The sequence below is a fragment of the Coturnix japonica genome, chromosome 2 (assembly GCF_054131305.1).
Source record: "Coturnix japonica strain WE chromosome 2, WE-NBRP24, whole genome shotgun sequence".
NCBI classification, from domain to species: Eukaryota; Metazoa; Chordata; class Aves; order Galliformes; family Phasianidae; genus Coturnix; species Coturnix japonica.
Genome location: NC_140664.1, coordinates 18,150,924 through 18,176,373, shown reverse-complemented (window position 1 = coordinate 18,176,373; position 25,450 = coordinate 18,150,924). Strand labels below are relative to the sequence as shown.

The 25,450-nt window shown below is 43.3% G+C and overlaps 1 protein-coding gene across 1 annotated transcript; it reads left to right on the top strand.

Annotated features, from left to right (window-relative positions):
* The first annotated feature begins 487 nt into the window (after positions 1-487).
* On the top strand, positions 488-19,735 carry BAALC (BAALC binder of MAP3K1 and KLF4). The gene is made up of 3 exons (XM_015856164.3): positions 488-863; positions 14,348-14,505; positions 16,582-19,735. The coding sequence occupies exons 1-3, from the start codon at positions 701-703 to the stop codon at positions 16,684-16,686; spliced, it is 426 nt and encodes a 141-aa protein (XP_015711650.1). The 5' UTR covers positions 488-700; the 3' UTR covers positions 16,687-19,735.
* Positions 19,736-25,450: the final 5,715 nt, after the last annotated feature.

Genomic DNA, 25,450 nt, shown 5'->3' with positions numbered 1-25,450 from the left:
GGGCTGCTCAGCCTGGAGAAGGGAGGGCTGAGAGGGGACCCCATCAATGCTTGTAAGTGTTGGAAGGGCAGGAGTCAAATGGACAGGACAAGGGGCAGCGGGCAGGAACTGCAACATGGGAAGTTCTGTACAAACACAAAGATCTTCACTGCTGAGTGAGTAATAGAGCACTGGTGCGGGCTGCACACAGAGGCTGTGGACTCTGGAAGTACCCAAAGCCCACCTGGACTATATGACCTGCTGTAGGGAGCTGCTGTAGCAGGGGCTGGGCTGGCTGATCCCCAGAGATCCCCTCCGAACACTACGGTCCTGCGATTCTGTGATGTGTGTAAAACGAGCACGTGAAGCGGGCTGCACATACGGGCCAAGAGGACGCTGCACTGCGCTCGCTCTGCAAGCACCGGCCACCGGTAAGGTGCTGCGGGGGAGCTTGGGGAGGGGGGCAGAGGGGAAGGGCTCCGAGAGGGCGACGGGAGGGAGGGGAGGGGACAGCGGAGAGAGGGAGGGAGGCCGAGGGAGTTGATAAAGGCGGGAGGAGTGGGGAGAGCACGCCGAGCTGCGATGGGTCGGAAGGAGTGAGCGAAGCGAGAGACGGGGAGCGAGGTTGTGCCCGTGTCCGCGCTGTGCCCGGGGCCGTGCCTCGCCGCGGGGAGGGAGCGACGCGATGATGCCGGGGCGGCGGCTGTGAGCGACGGCCGCGATGGGCTGCGGGGGCAGCCGGGCCGACGCCATCGAGCCTCGCTACTACGAGAGCTGGACGAGAGAGACCGAGTCCACCTGGCTGACCAACACCGACTCCGAGAGCCCGCAGGAGCCCGGCGGTGCCGAGCCCGGCAGCAGGGAGCTGGGAGCGGGGCGAGCCGGTGAGCGGGGCCGGGCAGGGGCTGCCGAGAGCCGGGCTTCTGTGTGCGGGGTGTGGGGTGTCCCCGCTGTGGGGCTGGATGTGTCCCCTGGGGGGCTGGATGTACGGCCGGTGTGCGCCGTGCAGAGCGCTGTCCGTGTGCCTAGTTACGGTGCGCATAGGGCTGTCTGTACGCCGAGGTTCGCAGTGTGTGTAGGGCTGGCTGTGTGCTCTACCCGCTTTCCAGAGAAGGTCTTTTCTCTGCTTCTACCGAGGAATGAGGGCAGCCAAGTCTGGGTTGGAGGGCGCTGCGGGTTTGCGGCGCTGCGCACCGGAGCATCCCCTGTAGGGATGCCGCAGATACCGGATAGCCGCGTTCGGCTGCGTGCGGGAAGAGCTTCTCCGTGTCTGGGGGGCTCGGGTGAGGCAGAGGGAAAGGAAGAGAACTCGGCCTTTCTGCTGTGGAATATTTGGATTTTTTATGGTAAAAAAGCTCATTTAAGAAATAGGTTTAAAATGACGCAGACGTGATGCACCAGCCTTCCTACAGGTGCCATCAAATCAGGGTGATAAGCAAAATAGCAAACTGATCGAGCAGTGCCCTGCCAAGGTGCTGGCTGGCAAATGTGAGTTTCTCAGATCTTGGAACGTTCTCAGTTGTGCAGCTGTGGTACTGAAGCAGGGATGGGGGGGAAAGGGAATGGAGAGCTCTGGCCTGTTGTGGGGCTCCTGATGTTTTCAGAATTATTCGGTGTGTGCAGCAGTATCTGGAAATCTCAGTCTGGGTGCAGAAGCCTGTCGTGTTGGGTGCTGTACCAACACAACATTGCTGCTCAAGTAGATTGTGACTTGTGTTCAGGGCGGTAAATGCCTGTAGGCAGCTTCAGGTGGGAGAGGGTAACTTTACAGACTTCTGTACTGAGCTGCAAGGCTCAAGGGAGAGATCGTGTGCATGGCTGAAGGCTCCTGTGGGTGGGCAGCACAGGCAGCTGGAGTGGGCAGAGGATCACTCCGCACCAATGGAAATATGGAGGGATGGGGGATGGGAAAAATATGCTGTGCTCCAGGAGACCAGAGGGAGACTTCACAGCAATCCCATGGGAAACTGTGAGAAATGGTAGGTGGGTTAGAATATGAAATGCTGTATGGGAAATGTGAAGTTAGATAAGGATTTTGAGGAGGTTTGAGGTAATATTGACTGGGAAACTTGGATGGAGGCAATGGTGTTATCTCCATCATTGAAGGCTGAATGTAGGACCATGCTTATTGTTATTTTAGCTATGTTTAGTTTGTGTTGGTGGGAGAAGATCATAAAGAGAAGGCAGATACAGCCTGAGATTTGCTATTGGATACGAGGTGACAAAGAGGTAGATCAATAAGCATTCTACATAGAAACAATTGAATTTGCAGATGAGAATAGTGGAGATAAGAGGAGGACAGGAGATAACTCTGAAGTGCAGTAGTAAATGATTTGGAGATAAGAAATGCTCTACACAAAATCTGCAAAAGAGATTGAAGAATAAGGAGAGGACATACTGACAGAAACAAGGGAAGGGTGGCTTCAGAAGGGAGAGTCACCCCGACCACAGCCAGACTGGCTGCAGCCAGTGCAGGGAGCCCAGGGATGCAGGGTGGCCCCAAAGGGTGTCTGGAAAGTCCAGGAGTATTTCAGAGAGGGCTGCTGCAGGGTAATGGGTGAGTAGGAAAGGAAAGGAGTGAATCAGTGAGCGTAGTCACGAGCAATGGGCCAATAACTGCTATGTATTAATCTCAGTAATCTCATCCAACCCCAAAATTTCATTATATCCTTCTCCTCAGGCAGTGCATTTAGCTTTCTGTGCCTACTCTCATTGGAACTATGTGTATTTGTGCAGTCAGATGTTTGAATCTCTATTAAAGCATTCAGAGAGCTGTCACTGCATTACATTAAAAAGGAAGTCATACTTCAGTTTGTTGTTTTTTTCACTTTTCCTTTCTTCCTATTTCAACTGATCCTTTCTTAAAATGTTTATTCACTTCCCTATTTGGGGAGTGTGTTGGGGGGGTGAGGGGTGAGAAAACATAGGATGGTAACAGTTGTTCTAACATAGCTAAAGTAAGAGAGAACTTTTCCTGGTTTCAGGACAGGTCATCAACAGCCATAAAGACGTGACAGCAGCACAGTGCTGAGTCTCTGGCAGGGATGAGCAGGGTGAGCTGGTAAAGGTGAGTTGCAGCATAGAAGTAATAAACAACTTCATCAGGCACAGCAGGGGATGAAATGGAAAGACCTTTTAAACCATCAGTTTTTGTACTGCTCATGGGGTGAATGGCTTTCAGGAGGGAGAGAAAAAATGGAAGCTCAAATGAGGCTGCAAAGGAGCGGCTTCTTGTACAGACACCCATCAATGTGCCAGCTGAGAACTCTTTGTGAGATTTGACTGCTGTGGGAGCTATAGCTGGGGAAATAACAGGCTTCATTTCTGCCCGGCTCCCATTCCTTGGGCCCTGCAGCCCTCTGCACAAACCGCTTTCTCTCTCTTGGGCAGCCTGGTTCAGCTGAGCGGAGGTGTCAGCATGTGGAGCGAGTGCATGAGGAAGGGAGAAGCTGCAGGATCAGGCTGGTCCCGCGGGCAGACATCACAGGTCACGAGCAAACCACAAGGAAACGTTAAACTAAAAACAAAAAAGCACAAAAACTGTGAGGTGTTTTGGCACTCGTTTGCTTATTTTGCTGTGTTAATGCTGGGAGAAGGTCTGTGTGTATGCGTAGGCTGGCAAGTTAAGACACACTCTACCAATTTCCTACCAGTACCTAAGAAGTGCTTTATAAAGTGATTAAGTAGCAATAATAACAAACAAATTGCATATTTGTTTCTCAAGCAGGCCTTAAGCCGTCCCATCCTATTACGGTTTCTTTCTGTTGTTTTTTGGCGTTTTCTTTTTTCCAGCGACTAAGCTTCTGCATTCAATTATTTTTTCTTCATTACCGCTGGAAGTGCCTCAGATTGGATAAAGCAGCGTGTTGCCTCATGGGCAGAAAGAGCTCACAGCCGTGGGTTAGCTCAAGTGCTGCGGTCTCCTCGGGACAGGCTCTGTCCTTGCTGTGTTTCTGCAGTGACAGCACCGTGAGCCCCAGCCTTAGCTGGAGTAATTAAGTAATTAATTTTTTAACGACGTAGCGACTAATGAAAATGAATGCCATGTATCAGAACTGAGAAGCTGTATATCGACTGTCTCTGAACTCATTTGTTCAGTGTCTCAACTAATAAAACACTCATGTATTTTTTATCACTGCCTGGCTCGCGGCACTGGCCAAGGCTTCAAAAGCAAAGACAATTGGTTTTTATTGTCTTTGTGCTATTTCTATAGGAAACTCTTTTCTCCCGAAGCACTTAAAGAAAAACATTCTCCACAGTTCATCCCTTCATGAAGACATTTGCAAAGCAGCAATAAGGTGGGAGCAGAATGGAGTCCTTTATTTAAAAAAAGAGAGAATACCGTAAAAAAAAAATCCATCCGAAGAATTGGAGAGAAACATAGAAACACAAGGTTGGAAAGGACCTACAAGATCATCTAGTCCATCCATCCTCCTATCACCATTACTACCCACCAAGCTACTGAACTATATCTCATAGCAAAACCATATCTCGTAGCAGAAAGGCGCCATTATTATCCTGCAATCTGGCCGCTGACCAGCTCTAACACAGCCATGCAGTTATGGATAACTGGTTCTTTTCTGTCAGGTGAAAGGACAAGTTGTGCTGCTGCTCTGCAGCTGGGTGCTCAGTGCCTGCTATGGGGAGTTTGGCAGTGTGGGTCCATCTTTGCAGTTATCCCCTATATCTTTGCAGTTAGTTAGCCCCCATCTTTGCAGTTAGTCCTTTTCTATCTATCTTTGCTGTTAGCCCCTGGCTGAGGCACAGTGCGCAGGATGCCGTGCTCCACTGGCAGCCTCTCCTGTAGAAGTTTCTTAAAAGCACGTTTCCATTCTTTGCAGTAAGAGAGACTGACTGCAGTTGTAGGGAAATTCTGGGGCCGGATGAATGCCTGTCACCATGACAACACAGCCCAGATCAGTTTTGACCACAGCTGCAATCATCTCCTGCTTCATCCAGCAGGTAAACATGAAGTTAAATCTTAATGTAAATGAGTAAGCGGCCGTTGGGTTATAGAGGAAGGACGTGCTTTGTGCAGCAGATTGTTTCTTGTAATTCAGACTGCAGAGAAGTATTGCATAAAAACAATCTGTTTTGGCGTAAGAGCCAAAGAGTGATCACTTTTGCTTGTGGTAGCAGCATGTTGGGGTATATCACTATCCCTCCGTGCTCCTGTGCCTGTTAGAGCTGCTCGCTTATGAGCTGGCTGGTTCAGAGTCTGATATGCCTAAGGAACAATTACAGCGGCTGTTCTGGCATGCAGTATTTTAAGGAGATAATCTTATTGCGGCTCGGAATTGCACAGAATGAACAGAGCTTCTTCCCGGACTGCAGACACATTACAGTAACTCCATATTCTGCCTTAATCCTGATCTCAGATACAGTCATATGGTATTACTTAAAGTTACCCATTTACTTGTGATTTCTGGATATGGTCTCTTTCAAGTTCAGTTGTAACTGGAAACTGGATGGGGGACAGTACTGAAAGAAACCCTTCAAAGTCACACACACACAATAAAAAAAACACAAACAAAAACCAACAGAGAGGAGGGGAAAATACAGCACACGGTATTTCTCAGAGAAATAAAGTTTTTGCTTCTAATCTTAATCATCTAGCTTTAAGGAGGCAGGTTTCTTATGTGTCTGCTCGACTTCGTACATCAGCACCTTGAAAGAAATGGGTCTGGGAGTGCTGGTTGATGCTCAACTAAATGTGAGCCTGCAGTGTAGCCAGGTGGCCAAGAAGGCCAGTGGCATCTTGGCTTGTATCAGAAATAGTGCAGCCAGCAGGAGCAGGGAGGTGATCATCCCCCTGTACTCAGAACTCAGAGATGTTGGTAGGCGGATGGTTGGACTGAATGATCTTGGAGGTCTTTCTCAACCTTTGTGATTCCACAATTCTATGACTCTTGTGTATTAACATTTGCATGGAGGATCAGTAGCCTTTGCATACATGGAAAGCTCTCCTGTGGAGTGGGTTTGGGCAGGTGTAAAAAGAGAAATACGTTGGGAGAACTGAAGACTGGTTCTTTACAGCACAGCAAAGCTCACTGAGAAGCTTTCAGCTGGCAGTGCCATCTGTGCCATGCTCTGGAAGCAACAAACCTCATTGGCAGGGCTAGGGGCATAAACCCAGTGCCGAAGAGTCCTGAGAAATGGCTGTTTCAGAAAAACTGATCATTCACAAACACTTTGGTGACTTTAGATAAGCTTTGTACAGCACATCCACATGAAGTGACAGAAAAGAGAATGGCGTCAGTGCGCTGCCCTGCTGTACTGCTGCCTCAGGAGAGGGAAAATAACAGTAGCCTTTGCCAGTTCAAAAAGATATCTTTGCATCAGTCAGTGACTCAGGGAATTATAAAGAGCCTTAGCTATCAATACAGGAAAATGATAGAATTAAAAGGCTAATTTGTGTAGTAAGCCATAGTGGTCAACCCACTGAACTGGAAGTGCTCAGTGCTGCCACTCTCTGTTCAGTACATACATTTGAGTTCTGCCCTGCCTCAAACCCAGTCTTGGCCTGAAACAATATGTTTTTTAAGAACAAACACTAAGATACAGATTGCAAGCAGCAAAACATCTCGCTGTACTGTCAGAGAACTGAGGGACATTTTCCTTTTCTGCCCCTGGGTCACCAGACCCCTCCCCACACCCTTCCTGAAATGGATCATCTCCTTATTTTTGAGCATGGAGAAAAATCTTTATTCTGAGACCACACGTGCTTAAACTTTTTGCTGGGTTTGACTGCTACAGAATCACTGCTTGGGGGCAGTGTAGGGAAAATAATTTGGGTGGGGCTGCTGCTACTGTTGTGCACTACCGCCATTCCGTGTAATTATCTGCCACGCGGGTGCTCTTATTTGTTGTGTTCTGTTGGTTGATGTCGGTGATATTGAGCGCGTCCTGATGAGAAAAATATGCAAACTCCCCCCATTTTCTCTCAGAGAAGTTTTGAATGAATTTTTCATTAATAAATATCAACTGCCATATAAAGAGGAGAGACTGTAGCAAGATAAATTTCATTAGAATTATCAGAAATAATTGACAGACAAGAAAAAGCTCTCCATTATGAACCATCAGCCTGCTTTTTTGCTACCTGTCTGCATTAAGCATTATTGATACAGGAAATGACTGGGGCTGGATCATTCAGTGTGAATCCCAACCAAGTATGATTTTAAAATATACTGCCATGGCTTTTCCTGCAGGTCTCTTGGCCTCTGGTTAAAATCCCCTTAAACAATGGCCAAGTATTGCTAAATCCCTCCTGCAGCCTCACGCAGACCTGCCAGGAATGAACATTTACCCCAGCGTAATCATTTACCTGTGGGTAAAATAAGTTCACTAAGAAGGCAATGTGCATGAACACTTGAATTTCATGGAAAGGAGAAATCTGCCCAGCATCAGTTAAGAGGATTTGCAGCAGAAGTGGATTCGGAACCTTCTCTCTGGATGATTTTCCAAGAGAAGAAATCCTTCTTGCAGCCTTGACATCTTTGACACGAAGGATGTTCTCAGTGCTTGCCCACAGGGCCCTCATTAGCCACACAAGAGCTGCCAGAGGGATGGTGAGAGTGGAGCAGTGCCTGAGCAGCACATCCAGGGCTGGTTCTTGACCTTCAGGTGCTTACATCAATGAGACCCGCTAGTACATGGCGTAGTAGTCCAACACTTCAGTGGCAGAAACCTGCATACCTCTGGTCAAGTCTAGAATCATATTTCTGAATAGAACCAGAGCATATCACTCAGCCCAGTTCTTTCTCAGGTACTTTTGCAATTTAAAATGAAATCAACCGATTGCAATTAAAAATACCGAGATTTAAAGTTGAGCTTTATCTTCAACTGAAATACAGCAGTAGGTAAGATTTAACGGCTCTGTGATCAAAGCCATGATTTGATTACATGGCTTTTTGTTTGGCTCCCAGAAAGCAGCACTCTTTTCTAGATCATGTGGGCAATATTTCAGAAGATGCGTTATGTGATTATGCTCCGTGCTCAGCGGTGCCCCTGCATGAAACATACGGCTTGTTCTTTAATTGTACTCTGACAAATCATGCTGTGCTCCTGCAATTTTGTTATCTGATGAGCACATGCATAGTCGGTTCCCCAGATTGCCACACTGCTTTCTCTGTTCTGTTTAGGAGAAATACATGTTAAGAGTAAAATGAACACGTAAATAGTGAACAACACTTTACTGGTAGCACTGACAGTTATAGGCTGCAAGGCCAGATTTTCCATTTCAAGGTTTTCTTGAGTGCACTCAGAGCCTCCAGATAGTTTTTGAGTTGCTGTTGGCTTGACTGAGCCTTAAGTTTTAAGCATCTGATGAAAAAGAAGATCTCTTCAGCCTTTCATTCTTCCTGGAAGGTTATGGGTTCGAACTGGTCTATTAAGGTGAAACTGAAGAGCAAAATAATCACCCAACCCCTCTCTTGGATGACTGATACTTTTACCAGTTTTCTAGCAGTGTGCATTGTTTTGTTTCTGTATGTTTCAGGTGGATCTTATCCTCTCCCTGTTTCCTCTCACATTGCAGTTGACATTCTTTAAACTGCCAGCATTTCCCAGGAGGGCCATCAGGAGGGTCGTCAGCTAACACTTGCTGTGCTAGAAGAATGAATTTCTGCCACTCACGTCTGAGTGATTTCTGAGTCACTGATAGGAAAAAAGGTGAAAAAACTTTCATGGAGTTGTTCAGTAGACTGTTAACAGGCGATGGATGACACTAGATTAAAACACAACTACTGCCCTTATTTTACGATGAACACAAAATGTGAGCGACTGCTTTTTTCCACACATACATCTAGATTAAGCCAAAGGACTTTATGATCACAATTGTACCACAAGGCAACTGAGTCATTGATATCCATCAGATATCCAGGCTGGAAATATCATCTGGCCATTGGTCTTTTCAGAATTAATTGCCATGTAGGACAGGTTTGTCTTTGGGACATTCAGACTACCTTTACAACTTGTCTGTTCTTGACGTTGTGTCAAAGCTATCGTGATACCAGTAGCTAATCATGCACTGTTAAAATACGTCTCATGTCTTACCTGGAAACTTCAGTCTGATTTCCTGTTGCTAAACCACAGAGAGCAAAACTGTATCAATTCAGCTCAAATGTCATGTGCTTATAGTTGCTTTTCATGAAGACTTCTATTTGATCTGTCTAAATATTTTGTTGCTCCTGGGTGTGATTAATTGAAATGATTCAATCTACTTATCTTAAGCTTCTATGCATGATTAGTTAGGCAATGATAATGGTAATAATACTTACTGTTTCTGTACTGGAAACTGTTCTAAAGCATAGCGATGGATGTTTCAGTGCCATATGCCTAAGGACCGTGTGAAGGAGAAGGACAGGCCATGAGAACATGTGCAGCTCAAAGCCAGTATTCAGCCTCCCTTCAAACAGGGTTGATGCAGTTGTCATAATTCAGTTCATTCTCATTCCAGGTATTAAAACCTGTTCATTCATCCATTCTATTCCATCACCTTTCTGTCATTCAGTTCTTTCTTAGCACTCTGATTACTGCTACTATTCTTTTCAGTTTACATTCCTTATCGTCCCATCAGGATCAGACCAATTTCCACTTACTGTTTGGGGAGTCTACTACTACTATTTTCCTTTCCGTATCCCTTGGGTTGATTCTTGAACTGATCACTTCAAAGCATTCAGATTTCCATGCAATGCGACAATTCAACAGATGTAAAACCCAGATCGACATTTTGCAGTAAGAGGCATGTTGTTAAAGGTGGCTACAGTGTGCTTTTTTTATCTGGTATAAACATGAATTTTATATTCACTTCTCATTTCGTACGCGTTGCAGAACTGTCAAGTTTGTTTACAAGGTAGTTGTACCATGATTCTGATGATAATTTAAAACAGAAACATACCAATGCTCAGTTAGCATCTGCCTGTACCTGGGAAATAACACCATTCAGGCAATATTAAGGTTTGCGGCTTTAATGCTGCCCACGTCTACTAGAATCCTGCATATTCTACAGCAGAAATCTTAATATTACACCAGTAAATCTGTCTAGACATTGAGAGCTATTTTTCATATGCTTGTTTATGCACGTGCACATTAAATTCCAGTGTTGGAATCTTTTAAAAGTTTCTTTTATCTCCCAAAAAGGGGCATCTTTCAACATAGCAGTGACAAGAGAAGTTTTGAAATGTACACATCTCTAAGAATCCCTTTTTTCTGATGCTCCATTTATCTGATGAAGTGAAAGGAAGGAGGAAAACAGCAAACTGAGGTGGAGTGCTGGATATCCATTTTATTATTCTGTGATTCTATGAAGGCTCCTGAATGTGACAAAACCATGGCCAGATGGGGATTGGAGTCTGATCTGCCCTCTGCTGTCTATTATCTGTTTGCCAAGCCCTCTAGATGTCCTAATATTCCTTGTGCTTGTTACCTACTTCATTAGTGTTGGAGATAAAGATATTAAACAGCATCCTGTGGGCAGCAGGCTGTGGGGCACAGCCCCCTAGGGCTGGGCAGGCTGAGAGCTGGGGGCAGTGCGGGGCCCATGGCTAGAAATGCAAATACTTCTGTTTGGTTTGGTTTTGTCTTGCTTCACCATCTGCAATTTGCATTGTGTTAGAGTTCAGATAAATCACTCTGGATTCTCTGAATGCCTGGGCAGTAAATGCATTGCATTATTATATTTGCTCATTCTGTAAACACAGATTGTTGTTTCTGACAGCGTGTTCCTGCCACGACATTCCGTCCCTCTGCAGATCTCCCGGATCCTTCATCCTCATGCACAAATACACTGTTATGTCTGAAAGTTTCTGTATTCTTCTTGTTGGGAAAAAAAAATCTGCTGTGGTGTTTCTGGCCCTCTGCCCTCATCCCTCAGGCTTCAGATGCAATGACTGGAGCACTTCACAGCCTCCTCTCCGCTTTAATAGGATCCGTTCTGTATTACATTTACACTACAGGAGTACATACAGTCGCGCAGATGCATATTTTTCTCAGGCACAAGTAGATTCAAATCAGGAGAGCAGACATAGAAGACAGGTATTTCAGTGTTCTGTATACTTATTATCCTTCTGTGTGTCATTAAAAGCAAGGAACTCAGTGATGATACCAAAGATGTATTTTCTCTGGAAGCAACTGCGTGTTGTGGTAGCAGCATTCATTATATTTTACTGCAGGTTTTCTCTGAGACTTTACAGTGCAGTGTGCCTGGGTATCTCATTATGCAGGCGTTTTATAAACCAGTATCTTATGCATTATTCAGGAGATAACAGCCGTGATAAACAAACCACAAAAAAAGGTGCTGCTGAACCAGAAAATGCAACCTTACTAGTTTGTCTGAGTCAGTTGCAGAGATATAAATGTGACATGCTTTGAACAGTCCTGTGCTTTTTGTTCATGGCTGTGCCACAGGACAGCAGAAGGTGCACAGAGCTGGGTCAGACCTGCAGCGCAATGTGGTCAGATTTGTGTCCAGCTGTGTCACCACCTGATGCTCTGACCCCAAGGAGGAGAACAATGTGAGAAATGTGTGGGGAATCATCTCTTCTCAAGGGTCTGAGCCTTGTGGCTAAGATTAACTTAGCTCTGTTCTACAAGGCTTCATACCCCTTTCCAAATTGCTTGGCAACATTAGCAGTGTCCTATCCCTGTCTAATCCACCACTTAAAAGTCTGAAACGCTAAGGAGCTTGATGATAGTAGCAATGGATATTTAGTAAAGAGAGACTTAGAGTTGGGATAGAACTAAGGTAACAATCACTAAGGTGTTCATGCTCTTCCTTCTAAAACCCCTTTCTGATCTTTGCTCATACACATTGATTTTATCACCTACTTTACAGTGAAGAAAGTAGGCAGTTATCCCAGAAAGACTGAAAAATCTCAGTTTTCTGCTATGAGTCAGAATACTCTGGGCTTTGATAAACTATTCAGTATGAGCAGCAGCTGTTCTTGGAGGGCTAATTTTATTTATTTGGTATAAAAAATGCATATATTGCTTATATGAGCTGCCTGAAAAGAACACTGAATTTTTACATTAACAGTGAGAAGTATGTCGTTCTCTCCACTTTGTCCTACTCTATGTGTTTGTATTACCTTTAGTAGGCCTTCTGTTCTTCATGTAGGATATATATTTCAGACAGATTTTTCTATCTCGCTGGTCTTCGTGCTTGTATTGAGACACCTTTCATTTCATGTATTTCTTCATTCACTTCATATTGATAGCTCTGAAACTGCTTTTAAATACCCTTCTTTTAAGCTCTGGAACACTTGGAACATGCACAGATATCATACAGATCAATTCCAGTTTTTATGTGACACATTAAATAACTGAAGTTGATTTTTGACTCCATCCAAATGTCTCTAAACATGTCTAAAAATGTCTCTAATCTCTCTGATTTTGGGAGCAGAGACATAAGAATATTCTAGGCTTGTCAGTTCATGTGAAGTTAAAAAAACAAGTGGAGTTGTCAGAACATTGTGAAAGGATCTACTATTTTCCCTGGGCTCAGGAAGCCCACAGGGTTCTGGCAGGGGTTGTACTGACAGACTGTAGGAGAGAAGGGAAGTAACACTACAGAGCCCATTCAGTTATATTTCTACTGAAGCTCTACAGTGAAAGTCTGTGGAGGATCTTTACTGAACCCATACTGTGGGGCTGATATCAGTAGCCAGACAGTTAACTTGCTTTAAATGACATTGAGGCAAGGCTTAGTATTACCAGCCTGTTAGGTTGCAGATTCCAGACTGTGCAGGAGAAGAAAGTCAGCCCTTCCCTTGCTGTGTACAGTCACAAACCCCAAATAGCAATGCAAAATAGTTTCTATTTAAAAAGCAACAATCTGCTCCTATCTTTAACATCATCTCTGTTTTGCAGTCAAGAGTTTCTTAACTTCAGAACAGCAAACATCTTTCAGAATAAAATAAGAAAGCTTTCTGCACAAGTGAGATCATCTAGTATTGGTGACCATGATGTCACCTTTGTTAAGATACAGCAAGTGACTGTGGGAGGCTCAGATGCTGATAGCTCATTCACTTCTGATGTCTCAACCTTGCAAAAGATGACAATTGGGCTACAAGCCAGCAGAATCCATCAGAGTCTATGAAATGGACTGTGTACACCATTTGCAGGGTTGAGATCTTCCATCAGTGAGTAAACAGACTGTGCTGTGACCACTGGCTTAGAGCTCATACTCGTACTTAGCTGCTGGCTTCTCCATCTCTCTTCCTGGAAAGTGATTTTCTGTGTTGTATCAGTCTACTGCTTCATGACACTCTTCTCTCTCATTGTGCTCTGTGGAGTGATAGGAAGATACTGGACCTCAGGTCCAAGTAGAGATGGGCGTTCTTGAGATGCAGAAGACATGGCTTACTGGTGTCTCTGAGAACTAACACATAGACATGTAAGAACAGCATTAGTTTTTATATCCAGCAGCAGAATACAGCTTCAATATGCTTCCTAAATAACCTATATAATATTTTCAAGTTTCAAATCAGTATTTTTTTCTATCAAAATTAAACAATTTAGCATTACTCTCAGTAACCACCACAAGGTAAGCTGTCTTAGGAAAACTCTAACACCATCTTCTGACTGCTTAGGGAAATGCAATGGGTAGTTTTGATTTAGGCTTCATAAACATTACACAACTTTACGTATTTTCAAAACCATGACTTTGGATATTTGGACAAAGCTTCATTGATTTCAATCATTGCTTTTGAAAGCAATGTTGCTTCATATTGATAAAGCAGCTTTTCTGACAGATCTCTGGGGAATAATTCATGCTTTACTTTGTCTCGCTTTCAATACTCTTTATTCTGTGCTTGGATTCCCACCTGATTCATGGCAGAATGCACATGATGATGATGCAATGCACACTTCAAGTAGCAATGTATTGTCCTTGGTTTATATTCAGTAGTATTTTTCCCTTAGATTCTGTGACTACTTGCTGCTCCTTCAGTTTTGATCTCTGCATTGCCAGCTAGTAAACCTATCTGTGAGTTTTTCTTATTATTTGATTTTATTCTAATAAGGCTTTTCATAAATAAGCTTTATTGGAAATAAAATAGAGAGCTCCAGTCATGCATCTCACTTGCTCTTTGTGTTTGGATTTCAGACCTGCTGTTGCAACCAGACATATAGTGCTCTGCACTCCCCATAAATGACAAGCCAGTGTTCCCTGGTGAAATATAGGAGAAAGGGCAAATAATCCAAAATGTAACTACAAAGCTTCTAAAGGAGTTAGGATGCTCTCACCACAGTACCATGAAGCACCTTTTCTGGCTTGTGCTGTCAGAAAAAGGGATGAAACAGGAGGAAGCCACAGTTACCAGTCATTGCTCAGAACTGACTGCCTGACAATTTCCCATATCCTCACTAGGTATTCTGGAGGATGGCAAATCGACTCAGACAGGAGGAACCACAACACCAGCCACCACGGGGATTCTGAGCACTGAGAAGAGGACCATCAGTGGGGCCCAGTGTGTGAACGCTGCTGGAGCTGGGCCACCACGGCAGAGCAGCTTCCGAGCAGCAGAGGTGAGGGTGCAGCTGTGTGTCTGGTGCTGGGCTCTGGCCTCGGCTTTTGTGATATTACTCCTGGTTGCAGTTAAAATGGGATAAGATACAACGACTGCACCACACCAGAGCATAATTAGGCCCAGCATCTCTGGTGGTGTCTCATGCCTGAACGGCCACAAAATTGATGATTTATTTGGCAGTTGTTATGGCAAAAAATATATATAAAAGAAAAAGCATATTGTTTTTCAGCTCAGTCCCTCTGTGTCATGTCTTGCGCAAACTGTTTGGACTAATAATCCAAAAGGGAATGTGTTTATCCTTCATTACTGCTCTGCTGAAATTGTGTGCACTGCATGGTTCATTCATGGCTGGATGCGAAGTCTGAAGGAGGCGATGGGAGTCCTTTCAGCAATGTCCCTGGGTTTTGGATCAGACCCTGCCTCTTTTTCCCCTCACCAACTGTAAGCTTTGTAGAAGGATCATCCGGTATAATGACCACACAAGAAAAAGCAAGGCTTTGAGGTCCAAGCAAATGGAAAACAAAATCTACGTTAAACTCTACCTTGGATTTTTTAACAAACACCAGATTGGCTCCTTTGTGCTTATTTTAAACCTTTGTTGTATTACCTGCTGCACTTCTGTAGAACAGAAGCATTTCCCGGTGACACGAATCCTGCTGTTTGCCACAGGTGCGTGTCATACATCAGCACGACACCTTGAACCAACCACAGGTTTGCTGTGAAGAAAAACCATAAATGCCTGTCACAAACGTTAGCCTACATATAAAAATCAATTGGTTGGGCTGAACGTGGCTGAACACAACTGACATCTTTATTAATCCATTTTGAAACAGACTTGGCCACACTTGAGAATTATAGTGTATATCTGATGTGTTGTGAGGGAAGAGGGTTTTTTTTTGATGTTGCAAGCAATTGAATAATTCAGACTTACTGGGAAATATGGGCAAACTTCCACAACATATTAATAGTGTGAATGTTAACTATAATTGGACTTCTCAGCAAAGCGTAGGTTCCTGACCTGGAACTTTATGGCTTTGAATGCATCCTCCTACCCTTTTCTAGTTAAGATACACTCAGTAAGGTATTTGTACTATTGAACCCTAGCATCAGAGAGAGCTTGTATCACTTTCAGTAGGGCTTAAACATTAAACATTTCAACACGTAAATATATATATATATCTAACAAAGGAAAATACTTTGTCTAAATTTCTTACAGCCAAAAAAGAAATGCAAGTTCCTACAGTGGGCAAGGCATGTTACCTGCATCAGGCTCCAGCTCTGAATTGCTGTTTTGAATCTTGATTTCTCAACTATTTAGGGAAGCATAAGATAACAGTTTTCCAGCTCAGACACCTAACATTTAGATGCCCAGTGGATAGAAGGCAACTATTTCTACCCGTTCAACTCAAAATGTGACAGTTTCATTCAACTGAGTAGTCACACTGACAGCTCTTTTCCTGTTATTCCTAAATGCTGTGGAAAGCAATGTGATGTGGCACATGCTGCTCTCAGGAGACTTGGGTTCTCCCATTGGTTTATGGGGCAAATTGCTTTTCCTCTGGCCCATTTTTGTAGGAATCTAGCTCTACAGCCTCCTTCTTCTTTATCTATACCAGTGGTAGCATGACCAGTTCAATCCGTGGTATTGAAAGACAGGGGATATGATGTGAGCTGTGTCTGGGAAAGCTTAGTATTCTCTCATGGGGCTAATGGCAGGACATAGTTCTTGGCACCCTGCTCTGGGTGTCCCTCCCTGAATGGAATCAACCATCCTGGGATTCTGTGATACCATGCTTAAAAAGGACTTGGAAGTAAGTTCTGCTGATGAAAGCAGTCCTAATAACAGTGAAGGTCTGTCAACCTCAGAAACAAAGGTGGAGCCCAGGTTACATCACTGTCTGACAATAACCTACTTGATTTTCATTTTATATGTAGCATTTGGAGAATCACTGTGTGAATCTGAGCACTTGGAGAGTAGACAGAAAAGGAGCAGGTATATTCAGCTTAGGAGACAGTTGTCAGTGGCTCTGTTTTGTCACTGTTTTACTCACTGTACTGTTTAAAACTTTCACAGAGTAAACGGGACAGTCAGAAAATGTCAACGAAAGAAGTCACCATTAGTGTCTCAAAAGCCATCAGACCCGGCGACAGAAGGACAACAAAGAATTGTGTCAAGTAACAAAGGAACACGAGAGTGAGGATGAAACTAAGAATCCCGTGCTGCACTTTACATGTGGTCAGTCACTGATGATTTGAAGATGTACTGTGTTGGATACAGCAGGCAGCTGCTGCCGAGTGCCTTCAGAATCATGTTTTGTAGAAAACAGCTGCAGACACTGCAGGGTGTTCAGATGGCATTTGTCTGCAGCGGTGGCACCATGCGGACAAACACCAACATTTGTGCCATTTGTTCTTTACTAAGTGCTGTGTGGTCTACTCATATGTGTTCTGCTCTGCATTGCTAGTAGGATGAGAGTGGAGGATAATGGGTATTGCTCATCCCAATTTAAAATGGCCAATGAAGAGAATGAACCTGCATTTTCAGACGTGATGTGTTGAGTGTGCACATTCAAATTACAGAATCTGCAGTGGATTTGAATGTTTAAAGAGCTCACCCTCACCGAGCTCAGACCCAGATATCTTGGAGACAGCAAGATAGGTGGCTTCCACGAAATATGTTTTAAACTATGTATATCACTTAAGTGTAGTGAGTAATGTAATACCCTTTTTATATATTAATGTTACTTGATTTTAATTTATTTTACATATGGACAGATTTTAGGTCCATAAAATGGTAACTTTCATATTGACCACCCTTGAAGCTCCTTGTTGCAGCTGGCAGGTAAAGTTCTGTCTGCTTTGGATTTTTACACACATCCCTTTACTAATGTGGAGACACGGATGGACTTCACAGGACACTGAAAATAGTGATCACCAACTTTACATGAAAATACCCTTAACTCCTAAAATAATGTTCCATCAATAACAGCTCAGAAGTGTTAACTCTATTTGATCAGTAGTAATAGATTTGGTGTGAAGAATGTATTTAATTGCATATTATGCATTCCAAATCACACAAATCCATGTTTATCATAAATATACAGCTAACAGGGAAAGAAATTTTCAGTGTAGTGAAGACCAGGAATTAATTCAACCTATTTCTCCATATAGAAATAATACTACATATTCTTTGTAAGTTTGTTCTTTTATGAAGATAGAGTAGGTAAATTTATTTGATTCCTCCATCAAACACATACGGATATCCTTAGGGGGCCACCTGAAACAGGCATTTACAAACGAAATGAAAACAGTGTTATACAAGTAAACCAAGTGCTGTCTGCATGTATCTCCAGCTTGTGGCTCTCTGCCAACTTGCTTGCAACATTACAGGACAGGAAGGGACTTGACTCACTCTAACAATAAGCAATGGCTGGAGCAGCACAGTGACATTCATGTAGGAACGGATAGCCTTTGTTTGAGGCCATGTGCTAATCTGATTGAAAGCACACATTCAGGAGTCTGCATCATTTGTGCAGAGCAGACTGTGAACCAGCCCAGATCTGTGCCAAACTTGTAAACCACCAGGAAAGCGACATGTTCTCCATCTGTGTGACAGCTGCAGAGCCAGGAAGGCCACTTGCTCTGTATTGCCCTTCTACCTACACACGGTAAGTTTCTTCAGCTACTCCAGTGTCCCATAAACATGTTTATATCCTCAAATCTAACTTTAGGATATTCAAAGACTGGATCCAATCTTCATGATACAAAGTTACAGACAACCTCATAAACTCTACTTGTAACATATTACTCTTCTAATTCATTCTGAATAGGAACTGCTTTATTATCTAACTTATCATTCTTTACTGGATGTGGCAGGGAAAGTGACCACTGAGGATAATGACAAGGCTGAAGTTCTCAATGCCTTCTTTACACTTGCCTTTAAAAGTCAGACCAGTTATCCTCTGGGTACCCTTCCCCCTGACCTGGAAGTCTCGGATGAGGAGCAGAATCACAGAATCAGGCCCAGAAAGTTGTGGTGAATGGAGTTAAATCCAGCTGGTGAGCAGACATTAGTGGTGATCCCTAGTGGTCAGTATTGGAGCCTGTCCTATTTAATATCTTTACTGATGACCTGGACAAGGGCATTTAATGCACCTTCAGTAAGTTTGCAGATGACACCAAGTCGGCATGAAGCGTTGATCTGCCTAATGGTAGGAAAACCCTACAGAGGGATATGGGTGGGCTGGATAGCTTAGATGAGTTTCTAACAACCTTGATGGAATTAAGAGTGCACTGAGGAGACCTGAATTCTGCCTCTGTATATAGATAGAGTTATATTTATGTTTTCCTTACTTTGCTTCTTCTAAAGACAACCACCAGTAGACCTGACCATTTAGCTTATGAAATAATAGACCACTCTGTATAATTAAGAGTGATAGAATCGAGCCTATAGTACTCAAGACAATTTGAAGTCCTAAAAATAGATGCTGTGCTGTTTTTAGTGGAAGAAAAAGCTCAATGAGTCACCTGGTCATCTTTACTCCCAGCGACCTTCCTAAGACTGAAGAGCCTTATTTGCAGGATCTGTTCTCTGCATTGTATCTTTAAAATAAAAAAGGCTCAAATACAAGAAGTAAAAGAACCCTGTTAGGAGGTGTACACTTCTAGATGAGAACCTGCTGACATCTCTTGCATCCTGTATGTCAGAACTACTGAAATGTAATTTTTCCACAAAAGACATGATGCCACTTCATTTGTTCCATGTTTCTTGGCTGCGCAGGAGGATTTCTAAAGCTACACTGAAACAAAACCCCTTCTGCTGATCCAGCCTTGGATGAGATTTTATAAGACACTTTAGTCGGGTTTTACATTGTTTACATTGTTACCTCTTTAAAGTGTACTTCTGTTCTGCAGTTCAGGCGTGGGATTCCTGTGGGCTTTTGAGTTGCGTTTTTAGTTCTGACTCCCAAATCAGAAAATCAAATGTAAAAGGCTTTAATATCTGAATTGAAATCTGTTTTACCTGACTTATTAGAAGAATAAGCTTTGTAGTTTGTGCACAGAAATGGCACTTGGAAAAACAGGTTTAGCTTTGTTTGAAAATAATAACTTATCCAAGTAGGAATTCAAACCAGAAAGGAGCATTTTTCTACTCTCATTTTAACTGCAAATTAATGAAGATTCATCTTGAACTTGAAAACAGAAATAAAGAAAATTTTTAAAATGTCTGTTCATTTCTCTCTGGATTTTCCACTGAAGTGTTTTTAATTGATTGACCTTCGAGACTGAGAAGTTATAATGAATGGCTTGCATTGCCTCTCTTTATGAAATACTTTTGTATCTGATGTTCTCAGGCTGTGGCTCATGGACTGTTTGGTCACATCGTTCACATAAGAAATATCTGTATTTGTCACAGAGCATTTACAAGGTCAGAAATGAGTGGAATTGTAGCTCTATAATTATAAATGGGAGAGTTTATGGTTGCTGTAATGGCAAAAGTGGGAGACACCAGGAATCTCAGACATTCTCAGTAGGTGTGTTAGAGTTCTGGGTCGCTCCATGGATGGCAAATGCTGCTCACACTGAGGTAATCCTTCCACTTTATTCATTCTCAGCAAGGCTTCTGCTAAAGCATTCAGCTGTGTTCCAGACCCCTCACTTTAAAAAGCCCAGAAGAGCCAGGGCAGTCTAAAAGACAGTCCATGGGCAAATATTAAAGTGTGCTGGCTTAGTGCAGAAATGAGCACACTGATGAGAAGCATTCCCATCTCCTTTCTTTACCATGACTTGCAAGAAGAACAGGAGTTATGGGGGAGCTGGAATGATTATTGTTAGAAAACAACAACAAAAAGGGGAGACCTCACTGCACTCTACAGCTTCCTGAAGGGAGGTTGTGATGAAGAGAAGTTTGGCCTCTTCTCCCAGGCACCAAACAGGACCTGAAGAAATGGCCACAAGTTGTGCCAGAGGAGATTTAGATTTGACATAAGGAAAAACTTTTTCTCTCGGATAGTGGTCGGCACTGGAATGGCTCCACAGGGAGGTGGTGGAGTCTCCATCCCTGGCAGTGTTCAAGAGACGCCTGGATGAGGAGCTACGAGATATAGTTTAGTGGCTTGTAGTATCAATGGTAATGGGAGGATGGTTGGACTGGATGATCTTGTAGGTCTTTCCAACTTTGTGATTCTGTGATTCTTTGGACACTCTCTAATGGTTTTATGTCCTTCCAATACTGTGGCACCCAGACCTGCACCCAATGCTCGAGGTGAACAAAGCAGGACAACCCTTCCCTCAACCACAGGCAGCGCTGGGCCTGAACCTGTGGCAAATGTGTTCAATGTCACATTACTCTGAAGAATGTGCTTTTAACATCCTGGCTGAACTGGAAAACAGATCAAAGAAAACAGCTGCAGCATTGTTTAACCCATGCCAAGAAATTAACTCATAACTTCTAAGGGTAATACTTTTTTTCTCCTAGTGTTTCCAATGGCACTAAATTGTTAAGATATTTCCCCCTAGCTCCAGAAAGGGCAACTCTTACTGAAATATCATCTTCACTCTCATTGTCTGTGCCTAGAATGTTCTTTGACAAACAGCTTGTTCTTCCTTGATCCCTGGCCAAGATGCTGACACAGCCCATCATTTGGTTCCTGCTGAAAAGGAAGAACAGTAAAAAAGAATAGATTTCAGAGGTGCCAAAAAGCAAAAACATTTGGGGACAGAAGGGTGTTGTAGTTCAGACAAGTAGAAGCCCACAGAAAGCCTGAGAACAGGATGCTATGAATTTAGGGGTCAGACAGTGCCTTAGAAGCAAAGCCATTCCTGCTGCAGGGAGTGACAGAGCGAGAGAGCTCATTGCAACAGAAGCCACCTAAACTGCCAAGGCTTAGCCAGAAAATGGCCTTTAGGACATTTCTAAAACTGAAGCTTATGAGGTGCCATGGGATGTATACTGCTGTGTTAACAAACAGTCTGTTTACTGCATTTTTGTACTCCACATTGACTCAAGCTTGACCTCACATTTTGAGGAACTCAGTACTCTGCAGTGTTTCAGAATCAAACTTCCAGTGCCCTCAGGTCAAGCATCCCACATTGCACTCACACCCAATGAAGCATCTTCTTTCCACCTCCTTCTTTCCTTCTCCTGCAGGAGAAGGGAGAACAATTTCTTTTCTTTATGAAGGACAGAACATCCTATGTGATGCCCTTACAATTCTGTCTGTATCAATCTTGCTGTAATGTTTGGAAGAACCCATTTTAGATTGCTGAGTGTGGCTGTTTAGGAAAAAAATAGGGTGGAGGGAGAAAGGAAAATTGTGGTGTCACAGATCAGGATTAAGCTGTACTGCCAGTTGTATTAATTAGCCTTGCTTGCACACTCCTGCATTACAATCAGTATAATTCAGCTCTAATTTAATTTCCATTAACCTTTTCAAAACACTTATACACTTGAATACAGGGAAATATGTCTGTGTCATTACTGCATGGATAGAAAGGCCACCAGCTCACAGCCAAAAACAGATGAAGAAAAGGCACCTTAGGTAATGAGCAGGTTGTTCACTTTGCTGACTCGAGGGACAAAGGGGAGGTTTAATCCTAAAATGCCAAGAGGTGAATCCTGCCCATGTCTCTTACCCAGCACTTCCTGCATTGCTGTGGCATCTACTTATCCTCCAATTAATTCCCCACAGAAATTTCATACAAGATATTAATGTGTCATAAATTTTTCAGCATGTGGATCTGTATGTTCTCATACTATAATGTCCATGGCTGTACACAGGTTAGGTGTAGACCTGGGCAAGCTAGAGCGTATGATCAGAGCTGCCAAGCATGGGAGCAAAGTTACTTCTCATTGAGTGAATCTATGCTGCTAAATCACATAGCTCCAATCCTTGCTCCTCTCTTCCAGACCACCTGCACTGTACCTATGCACATGTGCTGACTCCCAGTGAACACTGGAACAAAACAGTTACCTCTGCAGCAAACTCAGGCTTTGACCCAGTAGAATTGCCGTCCTTGGAACTTCTGTAGGGGCTAAGTTGTGTCTGTCTGTCCCTCTCTGTCCTACAGAAACCTCTTACACCCCACAGGCCTCCCAGCATGACTCTCCCTCGGATGCCCTCATGGACCATGGGCCATTTCTCATGGGCCCGTGTATTACAGGTAGCTCCTGTGAGCTGCACAGCAGTCCTGTAATTAACCTGGAGAAGAGACAGCTTGAGAAAAATGCATGTCTGGTTCACTAGTGTACTCATTGCTCTAGTATAAGCTGAGACCTTGACCTATTACAAGGAGCTGATGTGGAACCCATAGGTGTAAAGAGAACACACTCTGGTTGCCCTGGGAGCATGAAGACACCAAGCAGAAGAGGGACCAACATTCATAGTAGACTTGCTCAGGCACATCATATTGATGGCCTCAGAAAAAAAGGCCTCAGAGTCACCCCAGGGGTTGTGTTGATGTATGCAGCTGATGAAAATTCCAGTACAACTGTCAGCTGGTTTGGTAGTGTTTTATTTCTGGCTAAAGGTTAGCACTAACAGTTCCCAGTCTTTTAAAACTAATCTGATGGTGTTAACACTAACAGTCACCAAATACTCATGTGCACAGCATCTCACAGCTGTTGGCTTCAGCACTGTGTATTTCACTGAAGCCCAGTCTCTCACTTATTACCCATTGGGCACAGCTGTTTTTCATACACCATGAAAATCCACTGCTATCAGTTCTTCCCTTCTGCCTTCCTGGAAGAGCCATTTTGTCAGTCCAACAGCAGACCAAACCCTCATCTTTGAAATTTCTATCCCCCAACTCTGTACACATTCTTGATTCTTCCATAGCTCGCCCCTGCTGGTATCTTGCCTTTGTTCACGTACATATTTCACTACAATACACCAGTCACTCTTTTCACTTCCACACACTTCTGCCCACCTAGGCACACACGCTCAGCCATGGATGCTGTCCACTCTGATACACAGTCATTGTGCTTAAAACCTAATGCATTGTGCATGAGGTGCATTGCCCCTAAAACCTAATTCACAGGCTTCCTTTCCTTCAGTGACTAATAGCTGGCCACACAAATGTGTGATTTGTGGTTATAGTCATGGCACCTCTGATATCATTCTGCACTCTCACTTAGAGGACTTCTCCTGTCATTACAAACCTGTACTTTCAGGGGCTTCTTTTGAACTCTGTTTTCCTGATAACCTAATGAATGATTCATTAGTACTCCTTAGTCGCCCTTGTTTTAGAGTCAACTCTGACACTTGACAAGAAGAACAACAACCCTTCAAAACAGACACAAAAGACATTCACAGACACAAACACAATGTTCTGCTTTTAGTTGCTAGTTATGGCAGCATCACTGATGAATTGTTGGCTTGTAGATGCAGTGCACTAACATACATTTGTGAAGTCGAGGTTACTTTTAATTCTATATTTGAGGAAGTCAATTAATTAATACTTTCAGAAACAACCATTTATTACCCTTTTTTTATCAAAGTGGCTGGTAGAATTCACATCATTTGATGTAGAAGGAGAGTTCAATAACTGGTAACTTTGAGGTAGCCCTGTATACTTAGAAAGTTCCGTTGTCCTGACCACAGCTTGATGCAATTCCTGTAATGTGTCCAAGCCCTTTGGTGACCAGCATTTGGAGACAAGTTGTCTCTCAGCTCAGTCATGGCAGTACTGCCTCTCTGACTCAATATTGTTTGAGGTAAGCACATCTCACGACAGAAGAGCGTGATCCACTCTCACATCACAGTCTGTGTGTCCTCCATGGAAGATCCTGCAGCGATTTGAATTGATTGATCTTTTTTCACACGCCAGAGAACCCTTCATTTAAGCAAGTAGAAATCACCACAGGTATGGTCAGCCACTCTGTCTCAGATAAGAGGTAGCTTGTGCAGAGCTGAAGTATGGTGACTTTTCAGATGTACTCAGTCACTTACGGCTACTTGCTAGATTAACTGAGAACTTTTTCATACTGTCTCAACTATGTTGTGTTTTGAAAATCAACCGTCACAAATGTGAATACTTGAAGGCTACTAGATTAGATGCTTCTGAAGCAGGCGGAAAGCTGCTCTCTAAGAGGAGATATCGCTGATTATTATTCACTTCATTGATCATCACCTTGTAGAAGTCTCCTGTGGTAAACTAATGATTTGAGTCTAGGATATCCTGATCTATGTTTGCTCAGTTCTCTGAACTGTTTCTCTTTGAATTCAAATGGCGTTTACTGCACATACCTTAACAGTCAGAGCTACTGAATTCCTAGATAAATTTCTGTTCTTTCAAAAAATTACTAGAGGTTTGCTTGAGCAAACCCAAGTGACCACCTTTAGGCAATAAATGTGTATATCTTGGAACTGCTCTTGGGCTGCTTGTCAAACCCGTGGGAGAGTAATAGCACCTTTCACTTCAGCTGTCTGTGAAACAAAAGAGAAAATGACTTTCTTCTTCACTTGGCAGGCAAGTTCACTCCTTGCTTAGCCATACCAGTGCAATTCAGTGTAAACTGCTTCTACTCCATGATTTTCTCCCTTAGTTTTTTTTTTTACATAATTTTATAAAATAAAAAAACAAATTGCCTTGGTGCAGGTTTACAAGGGAAAACAGCCCCTTTCTTTATTCTAGAAACACATATTACACCACTGCTGTTCTCTTGCAACAGCCTATAATCAAAAAGCAAACACACTGTTTACTGTGAATTAATATGAAAGTAGAAAGCTTGAGTAGTGCATGTTTTCTTCTCTCTCTCTCTCACCCCCCCCCCCTCTTTTTAATGCAGCAAGAGCTCCTGAATGTAGAGTAGCATTGGGTTCTTCCGAATCAGTAGAAATATGCAAATTCATTCCTTGTTTTTGATGCTTTCACTCACACAACTTGTACAGAGCTGCACCAAAAGCTCAGCTGAATTATTTTGTTTACTCCCAGGCATATAG

Bases quoted from the DNA above. Each gene is read 5' to 3' on its own strand.
- BAALC (XM_015856164.3), top strand. From the start codon at position 701: ATGGGCTGCGGGGGCAGCCGGGCCGACGCCATCGAGCCTCGCTACTAC. The intron at 864-14,347 runs GTGAGCGGGGCC...TATCCTCACTAG, and splicing joins GCTGGGAGCGGGGCGAGCCG to GTATTCTGGAGGATGGCAAA. The intron at 14,506-16,581 runs GTGAGGGTGCAG...AAACTTTCACAG, and splicing joins GCAGCTTCCGAGCAGCAGAG to AGTAAACGGGACAGTCAGAA.